Raw genomic sequence first — 26,500 nt, 5'->3', positions numbered from 1 at the left:
ACACATATATATATATATACATACATACACACACACACACATATACATACATCCCTCATATATACATAAAATAATAACAGAAAACAACTCCAAGGGGGGGGGGGGAGAAAATCAAATCCCTCTCCCCACCCCCCATGATAATATTAAGCAGTAAGGTAAGAAAAAAAAAGGGAGGGGATATAAACCAAAGCGGGGGGGGGGGGGGGGAAAGGCAGACCAACATCCATTATGTCCTACAGTTTATCTAAGAGAGTCCAAGAATTCCTTAGCCTTTTCTGGTGATCCAAAGTTATATACGGATCCTTCATGGTTAAAACGTAACATCGCTGGGTAGCGTAAGGAGTACTGAACATTTAAGTCCCTTAAACGCTTCTTCGCCTCGTCGAATGCCTTCCTCTTTCGAACCAGAGCCGGGGAAAAGTCCTGAAATAGCATGATCTTGGATCCTTTGTAGATCATAGCTTGGGGGTCTTTTCCGAGATTTCTAGAGGCTTCTAGGAGTATCTGCCTCTCCCTGTAGCTCTGCAGCCGGAACAGGACCGGGCGTGGGCGCTGGTTCGAGCCGGGCCCGCGTATTGCTACCCGGTAGGCCTATTCCACCCTTACCTGGCCTGATCCAGCTTGCAGATTTAAAAGTTGTGGCAGCCACTGCTCCAGGAATGCTGTAAGTTGGCCTTCCTCTTCCCGTTCGGGAAGGCCCAGCAAACGAATATTTTTTCGACGACCTCGATTATCGAGGTCGTCAATATGATTTTCCAAGGTCCGGACTCGCTGCTCGAGAGTCCGGACCTGATCCACGGCCGATTGAGCGGTTGTCTCGGAGGTCGCGGCCTTTAACTCCGCCCCTCCGACTCGGCGTTGAATTTCTTCAATTTCACGGTCGTGCTTCTGCAGCACGGCCGAGAGCGACTCCCAACGATTTCTGGATTCGACGATAAAGGCATCGATCTTCGAGTCAAGCTTGGAAAGCATTTCTGCAAGGCTTGCTACTGTTGGTAAGTCCCCCGGGGCGGCTGTGGACGCCTCTGCTGCAGCTGGAGAGTGTGGGGGAGGGGTTCCTGCTTGCTGAGAGCTGCGGGCTCCCTTCCCTTTAGTCATTTTAACTTAGGATAAAGTTGCTTAAATGTAATATTATACAACTAATTGAGTTACTAAACTATTATAAATGATTTATAAATGATTTGGTGAGCTTGTAGGGGGTAGGTGACCCATTGTGCCGAAGTCTTGGGAGGAGCACTATAGACTCAGTCTTACTGGGTCGCCGCCATCTTGGATTCCCTCACAGATTCACTTTTAAAATTTACTCTCATCACTTTACACTCACAATGCACTACCCTTGAAGTTGTGCAGTAAATCTTTCTATTGGCGAAAGTGAGGACTGCAGATGCTGGAGTCGAGAGTGTGGTGCTGGTAAAGCACAGCATGTCGGGCAGCATCCGAAGAGCAGGAGAATCGATGATTCCGGCTAAAGTCCTTCAACAGGAATGAGGCGCTTTTGCCCAAAATGTCGATTCTCCTGCTCCTCGAATGCTGCCTGACCTGCTGTGCTTTTCCAGCACCACAAATCTTTCCACAGCCCTAGTAAATTGTGATATCAGCCAATAACCAGGGTGCATTGCACTGGCTACACACATTTATCATATAAAATAATAACATAGCTCTTGAGTGGTGGGGAAGAAATTAGCTTCAACTGCTAAGCATGGGGTGAGAAGGGATTTTCAGCATGGCGGGAATTATATAAATTACAGTTCTTCAACGAAAAGACTTTTTCTTTCAGGTGCAATCAGGAGTCAAAAATCTGGCCATGCCCACAAAGAATATTACTCAAGGGCTTGAAGGAGCCTCACAGCTGTCAGTCTGAGCTCTGCAGCAGCCAGTGCTGCCTTGGACCCCTGACACTAATAAAATCTTATGCCGTGACCCTACTAGGCAGTCACGACCCCTGGCTTTAATCTCAGGACTTGGAGAACAATGGTGTGAGTAGTAACACTGATTACAATGTGTTTGAGGAACCTTTCGCTCCTAACTGTCCAATCAACCTTCACAGTTTCAGCTTATGGTGACTCCCCCATCACTCCAAGTTGACTGTTTCAGATTCACTCTTGAAATGTTAGCTCTCGTACAAAGTGCCAAAATCTCACATAAGTAATAGCTCTTGCAGGAGGTGCAGCAAATTGGGAAAATAAAGAAGAGGGAGCAGGGAATAAACTGGACTACTCACCAATATGGTGCGATAATTTAAATGAAAAACTCCAGGGAGCCTCACTTTCCTCATTCGTTTGGTAAATATTGTTTGTCTGTAAATGAGGAAATCTGGCCTGTTCTTGAATTTCTCTGTCATCTCTGCAGGTGTTTCCACTCTGCTCACCAGTCCATCCACACGTAACCTGCTGTTGTACTTCAAAGTCCTATCAGTCTCTGGTTCAGACGATCGATATATGTGCCCTGCAACACCAGGAAAGAGCTGTACAATGAGTGACACTGACAGACTGCTCACAAATCGAAGTTTAAAGTGATCCAAAGCATTTCACTACTTCATTATCTAGAGTCCCAATAATTCCCTTCTTTCATTTTCTGTGCTTAGTTTTACAACTAATGACAACCCTCAAATCACTATCTCCCCAGAAATGATGATCAACTTAGGTAGCACGTGATAACAGGCTACTCTGTCATGAAAAGCACTGCAGCCTCAGCTGACCTCAGCTTGTAATTAACAACCTGAGTGGGATCAGGAGTTAGCTGGAATCAGGCATACAGGCAAGGCTGCCTTCTGACCTTTGCACCTCTGACCTCTATCTTGACAATGTGTTGGAGAAATGCCTATGTTCACATCACTTGTCTTGCGCCTCCCCTTCACCAAAGTTGAATAACTTCTTGCTGAACATCCTGACAACTTGAGTGATTAAAAGATAAGTTGAGTTAATTGAACTGTATTGCAAGGAGCCAATAGCTCAATTTTTCCAAACAGCATTACTGCAGTAAAGAGGCTGCAGTAAAGTTAACCCAGGAGACAATGAGCCAAGTTGTAATTTTAAAAATCTGAGAGGATAATGGCAAAGGAAGAGGAAGCAGAGCATCTATGATTAATGACATTTAACTCATAACTATTATCTATGTACTGAATGCTAAATTTTCCTAATTATGTTTTTTTCTCTTTGAAGTGTTTTGTAAGGGGTATTATTGTTAGGAAATGGAATATCTTACCATTTGTTAGAAATTGGGATCTCTATAAAAATTGAACTTTCCTAGTATTCACTGTGCAGCGTGAGATTTCAATTGGCTGCTATTAGAGCAATAAGTAATTTTTAAAATTTCTTGCATAAGGAAACAAAAGGGAAGAATCATGAGTTCTCAATGCCTCACTGAACTAGAGTCAACAACTTAAGAGAGTATTATTTGGGAAAGTAAGAAGATTTTGTTCTTAGAAAGAGTGTAAAGCTAATCCTCGGGTGTAGCAGGGAAGGGTATAATGGTCATTCTGGAGCATTGAGTAGGATCTGCCTGTAGTCATTGGTCCAGGGGATTTGGATAGCTGATTGACACAGTTTAAGAATAAGGCTCTAGAGTAAGATATATCAACAGGGGTAGGTGGGGTAAGAGAGAGGGAGAAAGAAGAAATCCAAGGAAACAAATCACCATCTCCTTGTTAGAAAACAAGGAGTTCCCTTACATCAGTCCGCTGGAAAAACAAAGATGGTTGCTACCAAAGATTACCAGAAAGAAAATTTAAAACACCAGGGATAAACATTCCACTGCTTGTAAACCAGAGGGGTTCATGCCCCTGTCCTCCACTCTCCAGAACAGCTATAGGATTTGTCTAATTAACTAACATATCATATCTAAACTGCTACATCTGGGTGCGAATACCAAACCCATTTTAGATGAATTGCTGAAGCATTTTCGTCCCATTGTCAGTTTAGGTTGAAATCAAACACAGCTCACTGCAGTGAGGTAGGCAGAGTCTAAACCCCATGCACAACATCCTACTTAATTTTTAAACAGCTTAGGGTTTCAGTGAATCAGCACATGAAGCACAGCCAATTTATCGGTCTTAAAGCTAGATTCTTCTTCTACTCGCAGTCAATCCAGGCAGTTCCCAGATTCCTACTGCAACTCCCCAGCCTGCAAGGCTCTGTGGTAGAGGCATTGCAATCTCAAGGTGCTATAAATCGAAAGATGGAGAGTAACTGAGTATTTCACTCTCTCCATTTTAGCCACTATACGTTAGATATTTTAGACCAAAAATAATGTCTTTTTCTTGGTCATGGGATGCGAGGTATCGCTGGCTTGGTCAACAATAATTCCCAATCTTTAATTACCCAGCATGGTGGCACAGTGGTTAGCACTGCTGCCTCACAGCGCCAAAGACCCAGGTTCAATTCCCGCCTCAGCGACTGTGTGTGTGGAGTTTGCACGTTCTCCCTGTGTCTGCGTGGGTTTCCTCCAGGTGCTCCAGTTTCCTCCCGCCGCCCAAAAATGTGTAGGTTAGGTGTAGGGGAATGAGTCTGAGTGGGTTGCCCTTCAGTGGGTCAGTGTGGACTTGTTGGGTCAAAGGGCCTGTTCCCACACTGTAAGTAATCTAATCAGAAAGCAGTTAATGGTCAGCCTCTGTTGGACTGGAGTCACATGTATGCCAGGCCAGGTGTGATCATGGTAGTAAAATAAAATAAAGAATCGCAGATGCTGGAAATCTGAAGCAAAAACAGAAATTATTGGAGAAACCAAGTCGGTTTCACAGCATTTGTGAAGAAAAAGCAGAGTTAATGTTTTGGGTCCAGTGACTCTTTTTCAGAACTGATGGTGGTTAGGAAAAGGTGGTAAATATGCTGAAAATACAAGGTGATGCGGAGGAGACGGCAATGAATAGGGTGGTAAAGTGGCACCGATAAGTGGAGATAGAGCAGAGAGAGAGAGAAAAAGATAGTTAGGGAAACAAAGGGATGGATGATGGTAAGCCAGGGAGAAAGAACAGCTGATAATGGAACTATAAGGTGAAAATGGATTGGCTGTGCTAAAGGCATGGGGGTGTCAGTGTGGGAATTGGCAAAGGACATGGATAAAGGTGTTCAGGCCCAAAGTTTTTTTATTGAGAACTCAATATTGAATCCCGAAGGCTGCAGGGTCCCCAAGCAGAAAATGAGATTCAGTTCTTCTAGCTTTTGCTGAGCCTTGCTGGTGCACAAGCCTGAGACAGAGGTGTTGACCAGGGAATACAGTGGCGTGTTGAAGTGACAGGCATCTGGAAGCTCAGGGTCAATTTTTGTGGACAGAACATAGTGTCAGGTAGTCAGCAAAGCACACATCCAATGCATGGTCAGGGCGCAGGAGGCTAGGGAATTGGAATAGAATTAGGCCAAGTGGGACCTCAAGCTTGCTCCACGATTCAACTATATCATAGCTGATGTTTGACTTCACTGCCACTTTCTGTTCCCATAGCCTTTGATATCTTTAATATCTATCAATCCCTGTCCTGAATAATCTCAATGACTGACCTTCCAGAAAGAATTCCAAAGATTCACAACGCTCTGAGTAAATATATTTCTCCTAATCTCAGTCTTAAATGTCCCGCTCTTATTCTGAGACTCTGTCCCCTGGTTTTAGAAATAGGGAGCTTAGTTCCTGTGATGAACCTGACATATTCTGTAAGAATTTTGAATTCTCAAATGAGATCACATCCTAGTCTCTTCAACTCCAGAGAATATGGGCCTAATCTCCTCAATCTCTTTTCATAGGCAACCCTATTACATCCCCCCACCCCAAAAACTGTGTGCAACACTGCAGGTACTGTCTCGCCAAGATCAAGATTAATTGTCTGCAGCAATGTTCCCTCTTAGCGATGCTTAGAGGTTCAAACACCCAAAACAAAATTAGGGGGAAGTTGATTCAAGAAGGGATGTATGGAGCCTCAGTGTGATCGAACGTTTTGTTAAACCCCCTTCCAGTCAATCAGAATCTTCTTACAGAGGGTCCATTGCTCTTACTCTTAACTGCCATATATCGGCCATTCTTAAAATGTTCCGTAATGGTGCGAGTTCTCATGTTGCGTTCAATTCTCTCCAGCATGTCCTTTCTGTTTGCGTACCACTCTGTCACCTTCACAAATGAAGTACCTGTGAATGGTTTTAAAAACAAATATTTTGAATCTCCTGCTATTCTACCTTCTACTCTATCCTTTATTATTCATTGTTCGTCACGTGGTTATTTGTAAGTAGAGAGCTATAGGATGCTGACTTCTATCAAGCATTCTTCGTCAACAAAACTGGCTTTTAAATCTGTTTCCTTCATAGAATACCATCCCATTGGAGATGTGCATCCTGTTGAAGAACCAAAATGGAGCTAATGACTTTTCTCACCTGTAATTTTTATTTGTAAATGAGAGGTGGATGTCACTGGCAAACATTTACCTATGCCAAATTACCCTTAAGAAGGTGATGGGGAGCCTTTATATTCAACAAGCTGTTTAGTGTAAACATGTTATTAATTTTTTTCAGTCAACTTTTTAGTGCAAAGTTTCTTAAATAAAAGAGAAGAACATCTAAAACAAACTACCTATTTTACAGTGACATTGGCCACTTTTTAGACATGTGTAATTTTGTTGACAATATCACAGAGACCACTAGAGTTTACTCAGTTCATTGTGTAATGCCTAGAGCAAAGAGATAACATATACCAAAGAAAAGAAGGTCTGATTCTTCTGATGTCATATGTCGACAGGATGTTTAATCTGCAAGGGTGCTTGGACTTTATATTTTTTTTAAAAACTGCTATTCATTATAGAGAGGGGATCGCAGAACAACATAATTGCTTCCTCTTATTTGACCCACTTATCATGTTCCTCAAGTACAATATGCAGGAAGTATTTAATTACCAAGACAATGAGATCACTTGTGAGAAGAGAGTGAAGAAATTGAGATTCACTGATGCCAGGTTCCAGATACTGATGAACAAAGATGCATCAGCAGGACATACAGAAATGGTACAGAAAAATAAATTTGAGGGACATAAATCACAGTAGTCACTGCAATGTGTTGAACAATACTTAACCAATTATGCCAATTTCCTCTCTGTTTTTTTTTAATGTGAAAAAGCTGAACATTTCTAAGTTAAAAATCATCAGGTGATTGAAGGAGCGGCGCTCCGAAAGCTAGTGCTTCCAGTTAAACCTGTTGGACTTTAACCTGGTGTTGCTTGATTTTTAACTTTGTACACCCCAGTCCAACACCGGCACCTTCAAATCATGAACATTTCTAAGACTCTAGCTCATGCAATTACCTTCTGAATGTCAATGAGGGCTGCCTTTACATGTTGCTTATCTGTCCTGCTTGCCAGAAGGAATTAATGGGATGATGATCAAACAAACAGCAGCATTCTTATAGCTTTCAGTACAAGATAAATCATAACACGTCTGAAACACTTGACATTGCTGAATGGGAAACACTTAGTGTCACGATTACACATTCAGAAATGTGATGATTAACAGTTTGTGATTATTTGGTTGCACAGCCCGGACAGCAGAAAAAGGGCACGCACCAACATAACTACAACTGTTAGGGTGGAAAAAGAAAACACCAAAACACAGGTAAAAATACAATACCGTACAGATGGGAGTCATTCTGCCCATCATATCTGTGATTGATCTTTAAAAACACAATTCAAATTATCCCACCCTTCTGCTCTTTCCCCTTAGCCATGTGAAATTTCCATACTTCCAATACAAATCTAACTCCCCTTTGAAAGTAATTATTGAATTTACTTAAACAATTCTGTTATTATCCTCCCTCAGGACTGACATCCTTAATTAAGTGTAATTGCCCAAAATTAAACACAATACTCCAGCTGGGACCTAACCAGTGCTTTATAAAGATATCTCATCAATGTCTTGTTTTTATGCATAATGCTTCTAGCTAAAAAGGCAAGGATCCCACATGCCATCTGAGGATGTCTGAAGGCAAACCAGTAAAATAACCCATGCCCATATGGGTAAAGTTGCAGATTCAAAGCTTAAATTATGCACTTGTTTAACATTTTGTACATAAATTTCTCAACTTCTGAACTTGCTTTCGTTCTAATTTGATTTATGAGAATATTCCCTCTAACAATTTATTGAATTCCTCCATTGCCCTCAGCCCAATTGTAATTTGCCCCTTTCTCTTTGTTCTACACATCCATGATTTCTTGATATGTATAATAAACAAAACTCGAACAAGCAGACTGAGCTGAAATATTTAGCATTAATCAATCTACAGAAAACCCAGCCAGACAGGGTCTTATTATGGAGATTTGCTACTTTATTCTTGAAAAGGGCTTAAAATTTGAACAACTCAGCATCCATTGCACCTTTACTAATTTAGTACTGAGGTTTAAGGGTGGCAGAAGGTCTGTTGCTGATCAGCTAGTTGTCATATAGCAACCTTCCTCCACACTTTACTGAAAAGTTCATGACTTGTGTGGATACTGGATAAGGACCAAAAGGCTTTGGTTGTGATAACTCATTAACACTTGAACAGTGTGTCATTATTCCCAGCATTCAGATAAGAGCCTTGGTCAACAAGACTGATCAACGAAGACTGCCAATATCCATTAAATTGTCCCTGACATGACAGAATTCCTTCAGAAACGAAAGGCAACAAAGGTGATATAAATATGTAAAACTAAATAAAAACTTACATTCAATGTCCTCGTATTCTATCAGTCGCTTCACCATCCCATCAATGTTCAAGTATGGTGCATACTTCTCTAAGTTTGCCTTCTTATACTGAATTATCTTCTCACCTTTTGGACAGCGTGTTTCAATGTCTAAAGAAGCACAAAAATCACTGAGCGTCCCTGTTCATTGACTGGCCAATTTTCTATGATCATGCTTTCAAGTTCTGAACACTTGAGATCTTTGAATAATACTAATGGGTGAATGGAACTTGCTTCAAATTAGGACATAGACAACATGGTTTTTGTATTACTTCACATTTACAAAAATAGAGTATAGGAGATCAGCCAAGTGTATTTTGGATTGGTCAAGTCAGAGGTAACAAAGGTATGGATGAACATTTCAGCATCAGATGAGTTGAGACAAGGTCAGAGTTGGGTAATGAGTGGAAATAGAAGGTTAAAATGATGGTGTCATGTGTAGTCATACATGATGCTGAGGTTGCAAACTGAACAGTTCAGCCTCAGAGTTTGGGAGCGAGTTGGTGGCTAGTGAGCAGAGAAGAAGGAGGAACGACCTTGAATATATTGCAACTATTCACCTCCATAAAACATCTCAACACATTTTACAGCCATTGCAGTATTTTTGAGTGCAATGGCAATTTTTGCACAACTGAAAAGAATTCCTTGTTTTTCTATAAAGAGTGCCATGAGGTATCTTAAGTCCACTTGAAAATACTTGAACCACCCATGTTTTGAGTAGTGTAATCAACTCAACTCACACAGGGTTATTTGTGGCTGTCATCTTTCTCTGCATTTTTCAGGTATTTCCTACTGTCCCCACTGACATTACTCCTTCAATCAGTTTCCCCCACAAAATGATAGATCAATCAACTCATTTACGGTTGTTGGACCTATCTGTCTGCAAACTGGCTGCCACGCTTACCTACAAGGCAACAGGAGCTTCAAAACATCAAACTTCAAGTTTACAAAATTATGCGAGGTGTGGATAGAGTGGATAGTCAAAATCTTTTTCCCAGGATAGAAATGTCAATTGCTAGGGGACATAGGTTTAAAGTAGAAGGGAAAAAGTTTAAAAGAGATGTGAGAGGCAAGTTTTTTTTTAACACAAAGGGTGGTAAGTGTATGGAATGTGCTGCTGGAGAAGATGATAGAGGGAGGCACAAGAGCAACATTTAAGAGGCATCTTGACCAGTATATGATTAGGCAGGGACTAGAGGGATATGGACTGCATAGTTCAAAAGCTTTTTAATTTAGAAAGGTATCATGTGTTAATGCAGACTTGGTGGGCCAAAGGGCCTGTTAGTGTGCTATACTGTTCTTTGGTCTTTGCCTGTGATAGATAACATTGCTAAGACTGAATGAAGTTGGTGTTTGAATTCAAGTTCTTTATTTCATTTTATAAATGCAAATGTACTGTTATCACTTTAAGCCTTAGAAACCAGTGTCAGTAATTCAATTCAGCTGACTATTTTTTTCATTGCTTCATTCATCTTTTTCTAGTTCTAATCTTTACTTTGAGGAACAATATGCAAAACTGTAACATTAGAAATGAAGATAGGTCCTTTTACCTTTAGCAGGAATAACAATTGGTTGTACCCACGAAGGAGGCATGTCAAAAATCTTTTCCAATTCCTTTTCATCCTATAAAAAGAGAGATCTGTAAGCACAATAATTTTAATTTTGTTGCACAAATTTTACAATTCTCTTTTTAGCTGATGTCAACACTCAGCACTGAGTTCTTCCACTAGTTTTTTTTCTCTGGGGCATAGGTGTCACTGGCCAGCCAGCATTTATTGGCTATGCTTAGTTGCCCTCAAGAACCACAGCAGTCCACTCGCTGTAGATAGAGACACAATGCTCGTAGGGAGGAAATTCTAGGATTTTGACAAGCAACAGTGAAAGAATAGCAATATGTTTCAAAGTCAGGATGGCGAGTGGCTGATTAATTGATTGTGGGATTGTTTAGCTCAATCGCATGCTGTTTTGCACACAAGTAGTTCTGTTCGGTAGTTTCACTAGGTTGACACCTCATTATTAGGTATGCCCGGTTCTGCTCCTGGCATTCCCTCCAGCACTCTCCATCGAACTAAAGTTGATCCCCTGGCTTGTTGGTAATGGTTGAGAGGGGATATGCCATGCCATGAGGTTGCAGATCATGTTGAAGTATGATTTTACTGCTGTTGATGGGCAACAGTGCCTTATGGATGCCCAGTCTTGAGTTGCTAGATCTGTTCAAAGTCCGTCCCATTTAGAATGATGATAGTGCCACACAACACAATGGAGGATGCTCTTAATGAGAAAGCAGGACATGCAGTGGTTACTCTTACTGATACTGTTATGGACAGATGCAACTGCAGCTGAAAGGTTAGTGAGGAAGAGGTCAAGTACATCTTTCATTCTTGTTGGTTCCCTCATCGCCTGCTACAGGCCCAGTATAGCAGCTACGCACTTTAGGACTGGCAAAAAAATCAACAGGGCTGCTGCTGAGCCACTCTTGGTGATGGACATTTAAATCCCCCACACAGAGTACATTTTGTGCCTTTACCTCTTGGATAAGCTATCATCATTTAGCATGGAAACAGAGCCTTCAGTCCACCTTGTCCATGCCGACCAGATATTCCAACCCAATCGAGTCCCACCTGCCAGCACCTGGCCTATATCTCTCCAAACCCTTCCTATTCATATACCCATCCAGATGCCTTTTAAGTGTTGCAATCGTATTAGCCTCCACCACTTCCTCTGGCAACTCATTCCAAACACGGACCACCCTCTGCGTGAAAAGGTTGATCTTTAGGTCTCTTTTATATTTTTCCCCTCTCACCCTAAACCTATACCCCCCCAGTTCTGGACTCCCCCACCCCAGGGAAGAGACTTTGTCTATTTATCCTATCCGTGCCCCTCATGATTCTATAAACATCTATAAGGTTACCCCTCAGCCTTCGACACTTCAGGGAAAACAGCCCTAGACTAGTCAACCTCTCCCTGTAGCGCAAATCCTCCAACCCTGGCAACATCGTTGTAAATCTTTTCTGATACTTTCCAAGTTTCACAACATCCTTCCAATAGGAAAGAGACCAGAATTGCATGCAATATTCCAAAAGTGGCCTAACTAATGTCCTGTACAGCTACAACATGACCTCCCAACCCCTGTACTCAATACTCTGACCAGTAAAGGCAAGCATACCAAATTTCTTTCCTTTCACAAGTGATTTCTCATTTATTTCTTCTCACTACCCAAACCATTTCCACATCCTAGTTTCCTAAACTTACTTCATCCCACTCTACTGTGCTAATATCACCATTAACCAATAGTTCCACTCTTCCACCTGCTCCTATCATCCTATCCCTCGTAATTGTCCTGTATCCTTCAAGATTTAGCTCCCAATCTATATCATCCTACAGCTATGTCTCTGTCATGTTTGCTGGAGAGGATTAGGAACTGGCCCATCAAGTGTGAGCCCCTTCAGAGAGCTCTATGCTATTGTTATATATCTTGTTGAGACCATCATTTACTCTGCTGCGTGTGCAAATTTCTCGCAGCCCTTCCTTCCTGCTCCCACCTATTCCCACTCACCTGAGTTCGCCATATACCTAAAAGATTTTGAATCAAATTTGGTGATATCGTGTCAATATTATCATAGGCAATTCCCAGTTAGGGGTTATAGCTAACAATGTGGAGAGTTGCACTAAACAATAGGAAGATCTAAAGATGCTCACAGATGGGTGGAGTAATGGTAAATTAAGTTAAATCTTGCAAAGTATGAGGTGATTTATTTTGATTGCAAGAGTAAGGAGAAAAGGTATTTGTTGGATGGTATTAAGCTAAGTGGCACAGAGGAGCAAAAAGACCTCAGACATTTGATGTATAAACCACAAAGTAGCAATGCAAATTGAGCCATGGAAAGTTCAAAGCTCTGAGGTTAATTTCCAGAGGAGTGGAACATAAAGGCAAGGGAGGTGACAGTAAATAGTCAAAGAACCCTAGATGGACTACTTTTGGAGTACTTTGGTCTTTGTAATACTAACAACATGCTGAAGCAGTGGAGAAAGTACAAAATGGTTATCCATGAGTATAACAAAATCACAAAAGCAACTATTTAGTAAGATTAAAAAGGCTGGGGATAGTTTTTCTGGAAAAAAAAGATGAGTGCTGGATTTTCGCCAGTGCAGCAGGTAGCTAAAATCAGGAAATTTCTTAATTTGGGAGACAATCCTAAGTTCAGAGAGTCTGAGGAGTTTGCTTTGTTGTTGTTACATCCACTGAGATACAGTGAAATGTGGTGTTTTGCATGCTGTATGAGCAGATCGTACCACACAACGTTCATCAGGGTAGTAGAACAGAGTGCAAAATACAGTATTACAGTCTCAGAGAAAATGCAAGGAGAGATCAGAATTAACGTTTGAGAGGTCCATTCAAAAGTCTGATAACAGCGGGGAAGAAGCTGTTCTTGAATCTGTTTGTACATGTATTCAAACTTTCATATCTAGTGCCCAACAGAAGAGGGTTGAAGAGAGTATAGCCGGCATAGGAGGGATCTTTGATTATGTTGTTTGCTTTTGAAGGCAGCAGGAATTACAGATACAGTCAGTGGATGGAAGGCTGATTAGAGGTCAGGCAAAATCCAAGGAGCAGGAAAATCGACGTTTCAGGCAAAAGCTCTTCATCAGGAATTTCTAATGAAGGGCTTTTGCCCAAAACATCGATTTTTCTGCTTCTTGGATGCTGCCTGACCTGCTGTGCTTTTCCAGCGCTCCTCTTATCTTGACTCTGATCTCCAGCATCTGCAGTACCCACTTCCACCTGGTTTGTGTGATGGACAGGTCTGTTGTTCACGACTCTCTGTTGTTTCTTGCGGTCTTGGGAAAAGCATTTGCGATGAATCCAGATAGGATGCTTTCTATGGTATATCTATAAAAATTGGTAAGAATGTCCTTGTGGATATGCTGAATTTCCTTAGCCTCCAGAGGAAGTAGAGACATTGTTGTGCTTTCTTAACTGTCGTGTCAATTAGAGTGAACCAGGCCAGATTGTTGATCGTCACTCCCAGAAACTTGACACTCTCAACCACGTTCACCTCAGCCAGTGATGCAGGCAAGTGCCTGCCCTCTACTCTGCTTTCTGAAGTCAACGAGCAGCTCCTTCATTTTGCTGATGTTGATAGAGAGATTGTCGTCTTTGTACCTTGTTGTGAAGCCCTCAATCTTTTCCCTATGCTCTGTCTTATTGTTGTTTCAGATCCGACCTACAACTCTGTGTCCTCAGCAAACTTGCAATTGGATTTGGGGTGTAATTTGGCCATTCAGTCATGAGTGTATAAGAAGTAAAATAGGGGGCTGATCACCCAGCCTTGTTGAGGATTGTGGTGGAGGAAATATTGTCATCTATTCTTACAGGTTGTGGTCTATGCATCAGGAAATCGAGGACCCAGTTACAGAGGTAGGAGCCGAGACCTCGGTCTTAGAGAATTTAGAGAAGACCTTGTCTGGAATTATGGTGTTAAAGGTGAGGCTGTAGTCAATAAGTAGGAACCTGACTTAGGTATCTAGTTATCCAGGTGTTCCAGGTATGAGTGTAGGGTCAGAGAGATGGCATCTGCCATGGACCTGTTGCACCAGTAGGTGAATTGCAAAGAATCAAGACAATTTGGAACTGAAGTGAACAATGACTAACTTCTCGAAGCACGACATAATTACGGAGGGCAGAGCCACCAGGCAGTAGCAGATTTTTCTTTAGCATCGGGACGTTAGTGTCTTTTTGAAGCAGATGGGGAGTTCAGATCAGAAAAAGGGGCGAGTCCTCACAGGATATGAATGTATGGCCGAGGACTCCATCTATGGATTCACTCTCAAGAAGTCGGATGTAACGTCTGCAGTGGTGACTTTGGGTACAGGTACATCTGAGGCTCTTGGGACAGGTGACATCGTTTCATTGACTTTCTGTTCAAAGTGAGCATAGAATGTATTGAGCTCATCGGGTCGGGATGTACTGTTGCCTACGATTCTGTTTGACTTCACCTTGTAGCCCATTATGTTGTCTAAGGCTTGCCATAAAAGTCAGGTGTCATGTCCAAGCTTAGTGCTGCTTCTTGGCGTCTCTGATGGCCTGACGAAGGTGGTACCTGGATTTCCTGTACAGGTCAGGGTTGCCAGACTTGAACACCTTAGATCTGGACTTCAGTGGGGAAGTTGATCTCCCGGTTCATCGATAGTTTCCAGTTGGGGAACATTCAGATTCACTTCTTTGTCAAGCAGTCTTCTACACACTTACTAGTGAAGTCTGTAACGGTAGTGGCATATTTGTTTACGTTGGCTGCTCAGTTTTTGAATACGGACAAGTCCATCGTCTCTAAGCAATAGAAGTCCTTCCATTGCCTCAGACCAACACTGCACGACTTTCTGTATGTGTCCTCACTCTTCAATTTCTGTCTGTAAGCTGGGAGGAGGAGCACAATATTGTGATCTGATTTTCTAAAATGCAGATGGCAGATGGAGAGGTAGGAATCTTTGATGGATATACAGCAATGGTTAAAGATGTTCATGCCTTTGGTGGAACAGATGACGTGTTCATGGTATTTTTGTAACATGTTCTTTAAGTCACCAGCAACAATGATCAAAGGCCTCGGGCTCTTGATACACCTGAGCCCAACTACACCAGATTTTCATTTTGAAAACTAGAGGTGGAATAGAATCAGGTCCACTGACTCGGAAAACTGGTTGTAGATAGCCACTGGGACAGATGGGTGCCAAAGTGGGCTAGTTAGAAGGCCTACCTTAGTTCTCTTGGACCTTTAGAAGCTACTAGGCCCTCCAATTCTCACCTCTTTCAATGTTAAGTACTCATGTGGTTTTCCATTCCAACTCCTGCCCACTACAGGCCAACCCATGCCTCCTTCGTGCCACCACTCTGACCAATCACACAGTATCCTCGATGAGGCAAATCTCAGTAGCAAGGTGAAATCAAAAAGAATGAAGCATCTTATAATCCAATGGAGTTCTCACACATGCAGGCTTGGCTTGGTACTGACATTCATGGAACAGATTCAAAGATTTTGAATGCTCTCAACAGTTCTATTTGTTCTAAAAACAACCCAAGTTCTAAATATAAAGCAGACAGGTTGGTCAAAGCCTTGTTCAGCTGAACCAGGCACAATGCATGTATATATTTTTTTGTGTGCAAAAATTAAAACACTCTGTATTAAAACATGTCGTTTCTAGTTCATTCAAGTGTACCACACACAAGACCAAAGGAAAATATTAAACTGGTTGTCAGCATAATTCTTAGCACATTCAAAATTATTTAGCAAATATTGTACAATCACAGAATCACATCTAATTTTGGAAACTGTTTAGAGCTTTGAGCAGATCTAAACTGAAAAATAGTGGAGAGTGATAAATGCTTTAAATTATTTAAACTGTTGCATTAGCATTCATTCAACAACTACTGTTTGTAGACAGAACGTGCACGCATACTATGCCTAATTCAATTGAAAAAGCTAAGTGACTATCATTTTGTTGTACATCTCCCATGGCAATGCCTTGACCTATCAGAACTAAACCACCTGATTAAAATTTGAATAAAGATTTGCAGTTAGCTGTGGTTGCCTCCATAGACCTGTAGCTTGCAAGTTAGCACTGTGAGGAAATGAGGAAAGAGAACTTACTCTTGCTCTGCATTAACAAAATTTTGCGATCTTGTTAACTAACACTATCAACTACGTGATTATCAATCAGGTCTCACATCATCATCCACCTCGTCCACAAGGTAGTCATAGGATTCAGGGAGGACAATTTGCGAATTATCAGAGTCAGGCAGCATATACTCCCATTTCACAGGGTCACCGAGGTCAAAGACAACATTCTAGAGAAAAAAAGAATAACACAATCACTTATTGCATATATCAACAAAGGAATACTCACTGAGAATTTTCTCAGGGTCTCTCAGGTTCCGTCACTGAAAATCAGGCACAAGTTCAGCAAAAGTTCAGGCACAAGTCCATCCATCAGGTCCCTGCAAACATTGTGAAAGTGGAGAGACCCTGAGGAATTTCACAGGTCACATCAGACATAGGGGCTGGCATTTTACATTTTCTCTATTAGGTTGGAAAATGACAGGTCTGGGACAGGATGTTGGGAAATCCAAACGATAAGATACAGAGCGTATTAAAGATGAATTTGAACAATACACGTTTTAAAACAAAGCAGGAAGCTGGCAGCAGAATTACTAGCAGAATTCTCTTTTCTATCCCTTTAGAACAGCATCCTGCCTGCCTGAAACAAGTCAGGCTTCCAAGAGTTAATTTACTACAATGTTGATGGGAAATTGGGATGACATCAAAATTTTAAGCTTGGATGTCCTGGGAATGAGAACAAGAGGCAGGGAGAGAAACTGATCACGACAGCAGCAAATGTAGATTCTGGGACTGGCCTTGTCTAAAATTCTATTCGGGATGAGCACATTTGTTCATAAGTTGATCAGAATATAACCAGACTGTGGTGAGGACATCAAGGGAGAGAAATGACTGGTCCACGGGCATGGAGCAGCTGAATGTCACCAATACACCTAACCAATGCAAACTCATTATCGATCCCGAAATATCTATTGGGTCAAATTGGAGAGCACTGGTGGGCACAACTGCTTTATTCTTGGTCATTTTGGAGCAAGTCTTCTGCCATTGACTATTGTGAGATGCCCACAGATTCTCCCACTGAACTTTCCCTTTTTTGATGTGAATGAAAAGCTTAACTTGCTCTATTCACTGTCTTTCTTCCCCTCCGCACAGCTCAGCAACAATGTCTTTCCTTTTCCTCATAATATCCAGCTACTTTCAAATCATTGTGTCAAGGGAGATGCAGCCCAACTGCAGAGGATAAGGTCTGGCAGGAGAAGGTTTGGCCATGAGCAAGATATTATGCCGGAACACCTGGCCTGTCGACTGTGCTGGTTAAAATATGGTATTTTTAAGCCAACCTAACCCGTGTAAAGCAGACTACATTAAATTTAACAAGAATTTAACATAAGCAATTGACTAAAATCAAAAGCAATAATCAGATTAAATTCCAATTCCAACCATGTGCCCAGAATCAAAACTATGCCCTTCCCCCTCCTCCAACCCATGCACAAAGTCCTGATACCTTCAGCAGAAAATAATATAGAGTCAGGTGGACTGAAGGCTGACAATAGATTTAGTTAATGTTGGTCCAAGTGATTTTCCAATTCCCAAATGAGCAGAGAGCTCCCAAGTGTAGTATTGCTTGAACACACTTCGATATAGGAACACACAAGGATATGGTTTGTAAGAAAGTGAAAAGACAACAGAGCAGGAGTAGGTGACACTGTTTTGGATTTTGGAGGCTGGGGGTAAAGGGTGATATGCATCACAAGTCACTGGACATAATCAGCACGTGTGGCATGGGACTACCTGATACCACTGGATGTAAAGGGGACAATTGATGAAGATGCATGGGTGCACTGGGAGAGAAGGTAACTTGCACAAGTTAGCATTCGCAGGTTGATTTTAGAGTTGGAAAAGAATACCTTGCAACCAAACTTGCAGTCCTGCATGTTCACCCAGTAGTTACGATGGTTCCAAATGCTCTCAATTCCCAAGAATCTTTCATTAGTAGTTTCATAGCTGTTTCCTGTGAAAGGGTCAATGAAGAAGTTCTCTGGGACTTCCCTTTTGCCTGAAAGCACCAAAACCCAACAATGCACCCGCAGACCATGCATGACATCATGCGTTCCTTTGATCTTGAGCTAAAATAAGAGAATATGATTAATACACATTTGCCTTCCTTGAATTCTAATTACCTAATGACTTATTTTCCTCTTAGGGCATTAGGATTTCCAATAGCAAAGATCAGTATCAAACTGCAAAAGACTTCAGCTCATCAACTAATGGAGCAGCAGTGGTAGCTAAGAACTCAACATTAGGTTCTCCAATTTCAAAACCTGGGCAGCCTACAACCCAGAGGACTCAATATTGATTCTCCAATTTCAAATAACCTCCCTTCCCATCCCCAGACTCCCTTCGCAGCCCAATCCCCCTGCCTTTCACTCCTCACTGCCACCCACCAGATTCATTCCTCCCATTGACCAATCAGGTTGCACCCTCTACCTGTCTTCACCACCCTGCTCCCACCACCCCATTATCTGCAGCTCCCCTTACACCCACCCCCCAGTCCTGAAGAAGGGTTACACCCAAAACATTGACTTCTCCACCTCCCGATGCTGCCTGACTTGCTGTGCTCTTCCAGTCTCCTGCCTGTCTAAAGTGGTTTACCTGAACCCATCTCACCAAGGTGCATCTAGACTTGGACCTATCCCTCCGCTCCCAACTAATCAAGAAGTTTTAGAATTTCATCTTAAAACTCCACCCAGTCAGCAGACCAAAATGGAATTCCAGACAGCGGCCAAACTTTAATGAAGGCCGAAGGTTTTCCCAAGTACATTTAATGCTGTCTAAAGAGATTTGCTGAGTATTTAGAACAGTTTCTGTTTATCCATGCATGCTTTAGAGGCAGTACAGCAAAGCTTCACTGGATTTGTCCCTGAATTAGGAGGGGCTTAAAGTGGGGCTGTGTTCTCTGGACTTCAGGAAAATGAGTGGTGATCTCATTATGAAAAGGCTCGATGAGCAGGTTACTGAGAAGTAGTTTCCTCTGGCTGGGGAATCTAGACAACAGGGGCACAGTATCATGAGAAGGGACCAATTATTTTGGATGGAGATGAGATTTTCTTCACACTTTAAAGGTTGCGAACCTTTGGGATTGCCCACCCCACAAAGTGGTGGATGCTCCCTCCTTTTAAAAATAGGGCGACCCCCGTATCCACGGATCCAGTTACTGCAGTTTCACTTACCTGGAGTCTACTGTGGCCTGAACACAAAAATGGGAATGTTCCAGAACCAGGGACCAGGAGGCTACCAGGAAGGTACATTTCCCATTTAAATAAATGGGTGCATTCCTAGCCACTGTTTGGGCTTCTGCAGTCGGTCCTGGAATGTATCCCCTACGGATACAGGGGGACTGTTGTCTTTAAAATCAATGCACACATATTTTTGGGCATAGAAAATTAATGGCTACGGTGAGAGGGAGAAAAGTTGAATTGAAACCAAAACTTCAGCCACGATCCAACTGACTGGTAAAGCAGGCTCAACAGAATATGTACTTCACGCTTACTCCTATTTTTCATGCTGTTATGTTCTAGCAGTGATTTCCCTAGTCTGGGTTATCTTTACCAAAATCCATCCATTCTTTAGTTTGGTCCAAGGCCCCAGAGGATCTTTTCACATCTGGCAGACATTTTCTTGTACATCCAAACAGCTCATCTACTGGTCCACTGCCCTTGATGTAGTCTCTTCTGATGGGGGAGACAGGACGCCAACTCGTGGAACGTTTTTGGAAACATCTCTGGGATGCACACACCAAACAACCCCACCGCCCTGTGGCCTACTACTTCACCTCCCGCTCCTACTCCACCAAGGACATGCAAGTCCTGGGCCTCCTCCACCGCCAAATCCAAGCCACCCGATGACTGGAGGAAGAATGCTTCATCTTCTACCTTGGGAGCCTCCAACCACACAGCATCAACATCGACTTCACCAGTTTCCAAGTCTCTCCTCCCCCCACCTCAAAACAACCCTCCAACTCGAACCACCCTCTTGATCTGTCCTACCTATCCATCTTTCTTCCCACCTATCTGCTCTACTCTCCCCACCGACCTATCACCATCACCCCACCTGCCTTCCCAGCTACCTTTCCACCCCTGCACACACATACATACACACACATTCCTGATGAAGGGCTCGGATGCTGCCTGACTTGCTGTGCTTTTCCAGCGCCATATTTGTCAACTCGATGCAAACATAAACAGAAGAATTAACTAATGGGACTCACGTCTGCCAAATAGTCTAGTTCTTTCTGCTTCCTTTCCTCTTCTGCTTTCTCCTCTGCCAGCCTGCGTGCTTCCTGTTTCATTTCAAATTTGCTCTTTAACTCTCGGACTGGTTTCACCGAGTATTTCTTCACAGGTGGTTTTTCTTGTTCTTTATTGATCTTTTGAAAAGAAAAATGTGTGTATAATAAAAGTACTGATGACAACATGCTGACTGAAAATAGCATTTGTCAATTTTGTTCATAATTACTCCTTCTCCACATTCACAGCAGCTGATGGCTTATGGATTGCACAGTGCTCTAGCGTCTCATCCTGTTATGAGCCCATGGTGCTGGCAAGCTATATAACCACATGAAGCATCACAGTGCACTTATGCCCATGTCTGCACATGAATACATTTCCAGCAAATGTTTTCAGCTAGGGAATAGGATATCAGTGTGTTTTGGTCCCTCTTGAGTCATGAAACACTGATGCAATGATGTGTTGCTCACAGTAGCACAGAATGAAAGAGTGAGCTGAGCATTCCCTGATCTATAAAGCTCAGTGCTGTTAAATGCATTTATCCACACAACTGATAGGATTTCTGTTCTGACCCATTTACAGAGCTTTAGCATCACTGAAAGACCAACATATATTTGGACAAAGTTAAAAACCACACAACACCAGGTTATAGTCCAACAGTTTATTGGAATCGCTAGCTTTTGGAGAGCTGCTCCTTCATCAGGTGGTTGTGGATATAAGATCATAAGACACAGAATTTATAGCAAAAGATTACAATGTGATGAAACTGAAATTATATATTGAACAAACCTGGATTGTTAAGTCTTCCATCTTTTAGAATGGGTTGCAAGTTTCGGTTCATTAATATGTAAATCCCAGAACTTCTTTTAAGTCACCTTCTCGAGATAACATAAGGTTTTATAACAAAAGGTGACATCTCAATTCAGACACAGCATTAAAGGTGTGAGGTCAGAGTCTATCTGCATCCAAATCTTGAGTCAGACTGGTTCTATTTCCAAAGTGGAATGCACAAAATATTACAAGGATTGACTGCTTGCAGATTGTATATTTTTTGAGCAAAATAGAATGTATCTGCAAATACAATTCTGCAAATACAAATTTACCCCATAGACTTTAAGTGGGTTTGCATGCATGAGAGAGGGAGAGAGAAAGTGTGTGCATGTGAGTCTGAGTGCACATGAGAGAGAGTGTGTGCTTGCGTGTGTGAAAGCTTGGTAAAGTGTGTGTGTGGGTGTGATGGAGTATAAGCCTGTGACAGGATGTATGCTTGGGGGCATGTGTGTGTATGAGAGAGACTGTGTGTATGAGAGAGAGTCTGCGTGAGTGTGTGAATATTTAAGTGCGTGTGTGTGTGTGAGAGAGAGCGTACAGTGCTCCCAACTGGGAGGGAACACACTTCTCTGGTGATTGTTGTTCGGTATACATTAATTTGTTGTTGTAGTGTCTGCTTGGTCTCGCCAATGTACCATGTCTTAGGGCATCCTTGTCTGCAGTGTATGCGATAGACAACATTGGCTGAGTCACATGAGTATACAGTGGGTGATGTCCCCACAGGTAATGATGGTATCCGTGTCAACACTCTGACACATCTTGCAGTGGTTGACATGACAGGGTTGTACGATGTTGTGGTTGATGTTGTCCTGAAGGCTGGGCAGTTTGCTGTGAACAATCATCTGTTTAAGTTTTGGCAATTGTTTAAATGTGAGAAGTGGAGAAGTAGGGAAGGTCTTGGTGAGATGATCATCCTCATCAATAATGTGCTCCAGGCGTGAAGAACATGGCGTAGTTTTTCAGCTCCCAGGAAATACTGGACAATGAAGGGTCATCTTGGGGGATGCTTGTGCAGAGTGCTGAAATGCCCATTGTGACGAGAAATGTTCCCGGTTTGACTAGTCCATGGGTGCTGAGTTTCTGGAAGAAATCTGTACTGTCGTGACAGAACCTGGGGTCCCCTGTACAATGGGTTTCAAGATGCCTTCGACATAGCCAGAGAAGTTCTCACACAGGGTCCCATTGCCTGATACAATCGGATGTCCTGGTGTGTTGGCTTTGTTTATCTTTGGAAGGCAGTAGAAGTCGCCTTTGCGAGAAGTACGTGGGATGACAGTGCGTAGGGAACCTTAAAGGACTGGATCAAAAGACTTGATCAATGTGTTTAGTTCACGGGTTCTTTGGTCAGATTGGCCGGTAGTTGCCTGTAGTGTTCCTGGTTGCTCAGTTGTCGGTACACTTCCTTGCAGTAGTCCATTCTATTCTGAATGACGATGGCTCCTCCTTTTTCTGCTGGTTTGATGACAATGTTGCAATTGGTTTTGGATGGCATTGCATTGTGATCAGGTGATGTTTTGTTCTACTCTGTGCGTGCGGCTGATGAATCTGGCATTCACATATTCCCTGCCAGTTGGAACATACATGCCCAGGGCAGTGGCCCTCCAGAGAGGTCCAAATAGACTCAAATGCATACCACTCACGCATTCTCTCTCCCTCTCTCGGGCATGCACACACACATATCAGTCTATGGGGTGAATTTGTATTTGCAGAATTATTTTTGCAGATACATTCTATTTGCTCAAAAAATGCACAATCGGTAGGCAGTCAATGCAGGCAGTCAATACAAGTAATATTTTGCAAATTCTGACTCAGGAGCAGTCAGACTCAAAATTGGGATACACACAGACTCTAACCTCACATCTTTAATGCATTGTCTGAGCTGAGATGTCACTTTTTGTTATACAACCCTAAATTATCTCGAGAACGTGACTTAAAAGAAGTTCTGGGATTTATATATTAATGAACCGAAACCTGCAACCCTGTCTAAAAGAGGAAAGACTTAACAATCCAGGTTTGTTCAATATATCATTTCAGTTTCATGACAGTGTAATATTTTGCTATGAATTCTGTGTCTTACGATCTTATACTCCACATCCACCTGAAGGAGCAGTGCTCTGAAAGCTAGTGCTTCCAAGTAAACCTGATGGATGATAACCTGATGTTGTTTGATTTTCAACTTTGTCCACCCCAGACCAACACCAGCTCCTCTGGATCATAACATATTTGCTCATCCCCAATTGCCTGTGAAAATTGGCCATTATGAACCTGAAGAAGGGCTTATGCCCGAAACGTCGATTCTCCTGTTCCTTGGATGCTGCCTGACCTGCTGCACTTTTCCAGCAACACATTTTCAGCTCATTATGAACCTGTGTAGTCCATCTGCTGAAGATAATCCTATATTGCTATTAGTGATGTGGAGGTGCTGCTGTTGGACTGGGGTGGACAAGGTCAAAAGTTACATGGCACCAGGTTATAGTCCAACAGGTTTATTTGAAATCACAAGCTTTCAGGGAATCTTTAGAAGAGTATAAAGGCAGTAGGAGTATACTTAAGAGGAAAATCAGGAGAGTTAAAAGGGGACATGAGATAGCTTTGGCAAATAGGGTGAAGGACAATTCAAAGGGTTTTCACAAATACGTTAAGGATAAAAGGGTAACTAGGGAGAGAATAGAGTCCCTCAAAGATCAGCAAGGCAGCCTATGTGTGGAGCAGCAGGAGATAGGGAAGATGTTAAACAAGTATTTTGCATCAGTGTTTACTGTGGAGAAGGATGTGGAAAATATAGAATGTGGGGAAATAGATGGTGACACCTTGAAAAATATCCATATTACTGGATGCTGGATGTCTTGAAATGCATTAAAGTGGATAAATTCCCAGGACCTGATCAGGTATACCCTAGAATTCTGGCAAAGCTGGGGAAGTGATTGCTGGGCCCCTTGCTGAGATTTTTGTATCGTTGATAGTCACAGATGAGATGCCGTAAGACTGGAAGTTGGCTAACGTGGTGCCACTATTTAAGAAAGATGATAAGGGAAAACCAGGAAACTATAGACCAGTGAACCTGACATCAATGACGGGCAAGTTGTTGGAGAGAATCCAGAGGGACAGGATTTACATGTATTTGGAAAGGCAAGGACTGATTAGGGATGGTCAGTATGGCTTTGCCCATTGGAAATCATGTCTCACAAACTTGATTGAGTTTTTTGAAGAAGTAACAAAGAGGATTGATGAGGGTAGAGTGGTGGGTGAGATCTAAATGGACTTCAGTAAGGCGTTTGACAAGGTTCCTCATGGGAGACGGGTTACCAAGGATAGATCTCATGGAAAGCAGGAAGAACTAGCCATTTGGATATAGAACTGGCTTGAAGGTAGAAATCAGTGGGTGGTGGTGAAGGGTTATTTTTCAGATTGGAGGCCGGTGACCAGTGGAGTGCCACAAGGATCGGTGCTGGATCCACTGCTTTTCATCATTTATACAAATAATTTGGATGTGAACATAGGAGGTGTAATTAGTAAGTTTGCAGATGACACTAAAATTGGAGGTGTAGTGGACAGCGAAGAAGGTTATCTCAGAGTACAACGGGATCTTGGTCAGATGGGCCAATGGGTCGTGGAGTGGCAAATGGAGTTTAATTTAGATAATGCGAGCTGCTGCATTTTGGAAAAACAATTCAGAGCAGGACCTGTACACTTAATGGTAAAGTCCTGGGGAGTTTTGCTGAACAAAGAGACCTTGGAGTGCAGGTTCATAATTCCTTGAAAGTAGAGCCACAGGTAGATTTGATAGTGAAGAAGCTGTTTGGTATGCTTTCCATTATTGGTCAGAGCGTTGATTATAGGAGTTGGGATATCATGTTGTGGCTGTACAGGACATTGGTTAGGCCACTATTGGAATATTGTGTGCAATTCTGGTTTCCTTCCTAAGGGAAGGATGTTATGAAACTTGAAAGGGTTCAGTAAAGATTTACAAGGATGTTGCCAGGGTTGGAGGGTTTGAGCTATAGGGAGAGATTTAATAGGCTAGTGCTGTTTCCCTGGAATGTCGGAGGCTGAGATGTGACTTTGTAGAGGTTTATAAAATCATGAGGGGCATGGATAGGATAAATAGACAAAGTCTTTTCCCATGTGGGAGAGTCCAGAGCTAGGGGCATAGGTTTAGGGTGAGAGGGGAAAAATACAAAAGGGACCTTTCTGCATTTAAAAGGCATCTGGATGGGTATATGAATCGGAAGGGTTTAGAGGGATCTGGACAAATAGGACTAGATTAGGTTAGAATATCTGGTCAGCATGGATGAGTTGGACTGAAGGGTCTGTTTCCGTGCTGTACATATCTATCTGATGGAGCAATGTCATAAGACTCATAAAGTGAAGAGAAGCACACAAGCACATAATTTACAGGCAGAGACATTAAAAGATCATACAAATGGTGTGAGTGGAGTGTCAACAGGCTTAGTAACAAGTCTCTGCAGGTGGTCAAGTGTCAGATGATGTGAGTAAAGTGCCAAAAGTTGAATAGCAAGTGAAGGGATGACCTCTGATCCGATTAATTGAGGCAGAGAGACAATTACAAAAAATTAAAAATCAGATGGTGCTGGAGACAAATCAAATGGCTGGAATAACATGATAGGTATAAGAAAGTTGCATGGATCAAATCAAAGTAAGAAGTAATCCAAACCTATACAAACTAATTAGAGAGATCATTTCATGTTATCAAGGTGATGGTGTTAAAGCAGGATGATAAGGAGGAATTTGCAGACACAGAACAGTATGGTGGGGTTACATGTAGCACGACATGAACCCAAGATCACGGCTGACGTTGTCTTCGTAGGTACAGAGCCTGGTTATCAGTTTCTGTTCAGCAATTCTGTGTTGTTGTATATCTTGAAGGCTGCCTTGAAGGATGCTTACTTCAGCCCTTAACCGCTGAAGTGTTGCCCGACTTGGATGGAACATTCCTGTTTGGTGATTGTTGCAGCTGTCCATTCATCCATTGTCATAGCGTCTGCATGCTCTCGCCAATATACCAAGCCTCGGGGCATGCTTGCCTGCAGCATATGAGGTAGACAGCATTGGCCGAGTAATGTAAAT

At 42.3% G+C, this 26,500-nt stretch overlaps 1 protein-coding gene across 2 annotated transcripts in view; it reads right to left on the bottom strand.

Moving 5' to 3' along the window:
- drc7 (dynein regulatory complex subunit 7) overlaps positions 1-26,500 on the bottom strand; it is a 100,203-nt gene that overhangs the window by 35,818 nt on the left and 37,885 nt on the right. The window contains exons 6-12 of one of the 2 annotated variants that reach the window (XM_043698240.2): positions 20,563-20,721; positions 18,203-18,421; positions 16,406-16,525; positions 10,236-10,308; positions 8,668-8,796; positions 5,982-6,110; positions 2,222-2,445 (exon numbers count right to left, since the gene is read on the bottom strand). In XM_043698240.2, the coding sequence (XP_043554175.1) occupies positions 2,222-2,445; positions 5,982-6,110; positions 8,668-8,796; positions 10,236-10,308; positions 16,406-16,525; positions 18,203-18,421; positions 20,563-20,721 (1,053 nt within the window). The remainder of the gene's footprint in view (positions 1-2,221; positions 2,446-5,981; positions 6,111-8,667; positions 8,797-10,235; positions 10,309-16,405; positions 16,526-18,202; positions 18,422-20,562; positions 20,722-26,500) is intronic. The other variant, XM_087990142.1, reaches the window with a different exon arrangement.

Source organism: Chiloscyllium plagiosum, unplaced genomic scaffold (genome assembly GCF_037043375.1).
Source record: "Chiloscyllium plagiosum isolate Xiang-an unplaced genomic scaffold, Cpla_swu_hap1 HiC_scaffold_8, whole genome shotgun sequence".
In the NCBI taxonomy this organism is placed as follows: Eukaryota; Metazoa; Chordata; class Chondrichthyes; order Orectolobiformes; family Hemiscylliidae; genus Chiloscyllium; species Chiloscyllium plagiosum.
This window is presented reverse-complemented; position numbering and strand designations above follow the sequence as displayed.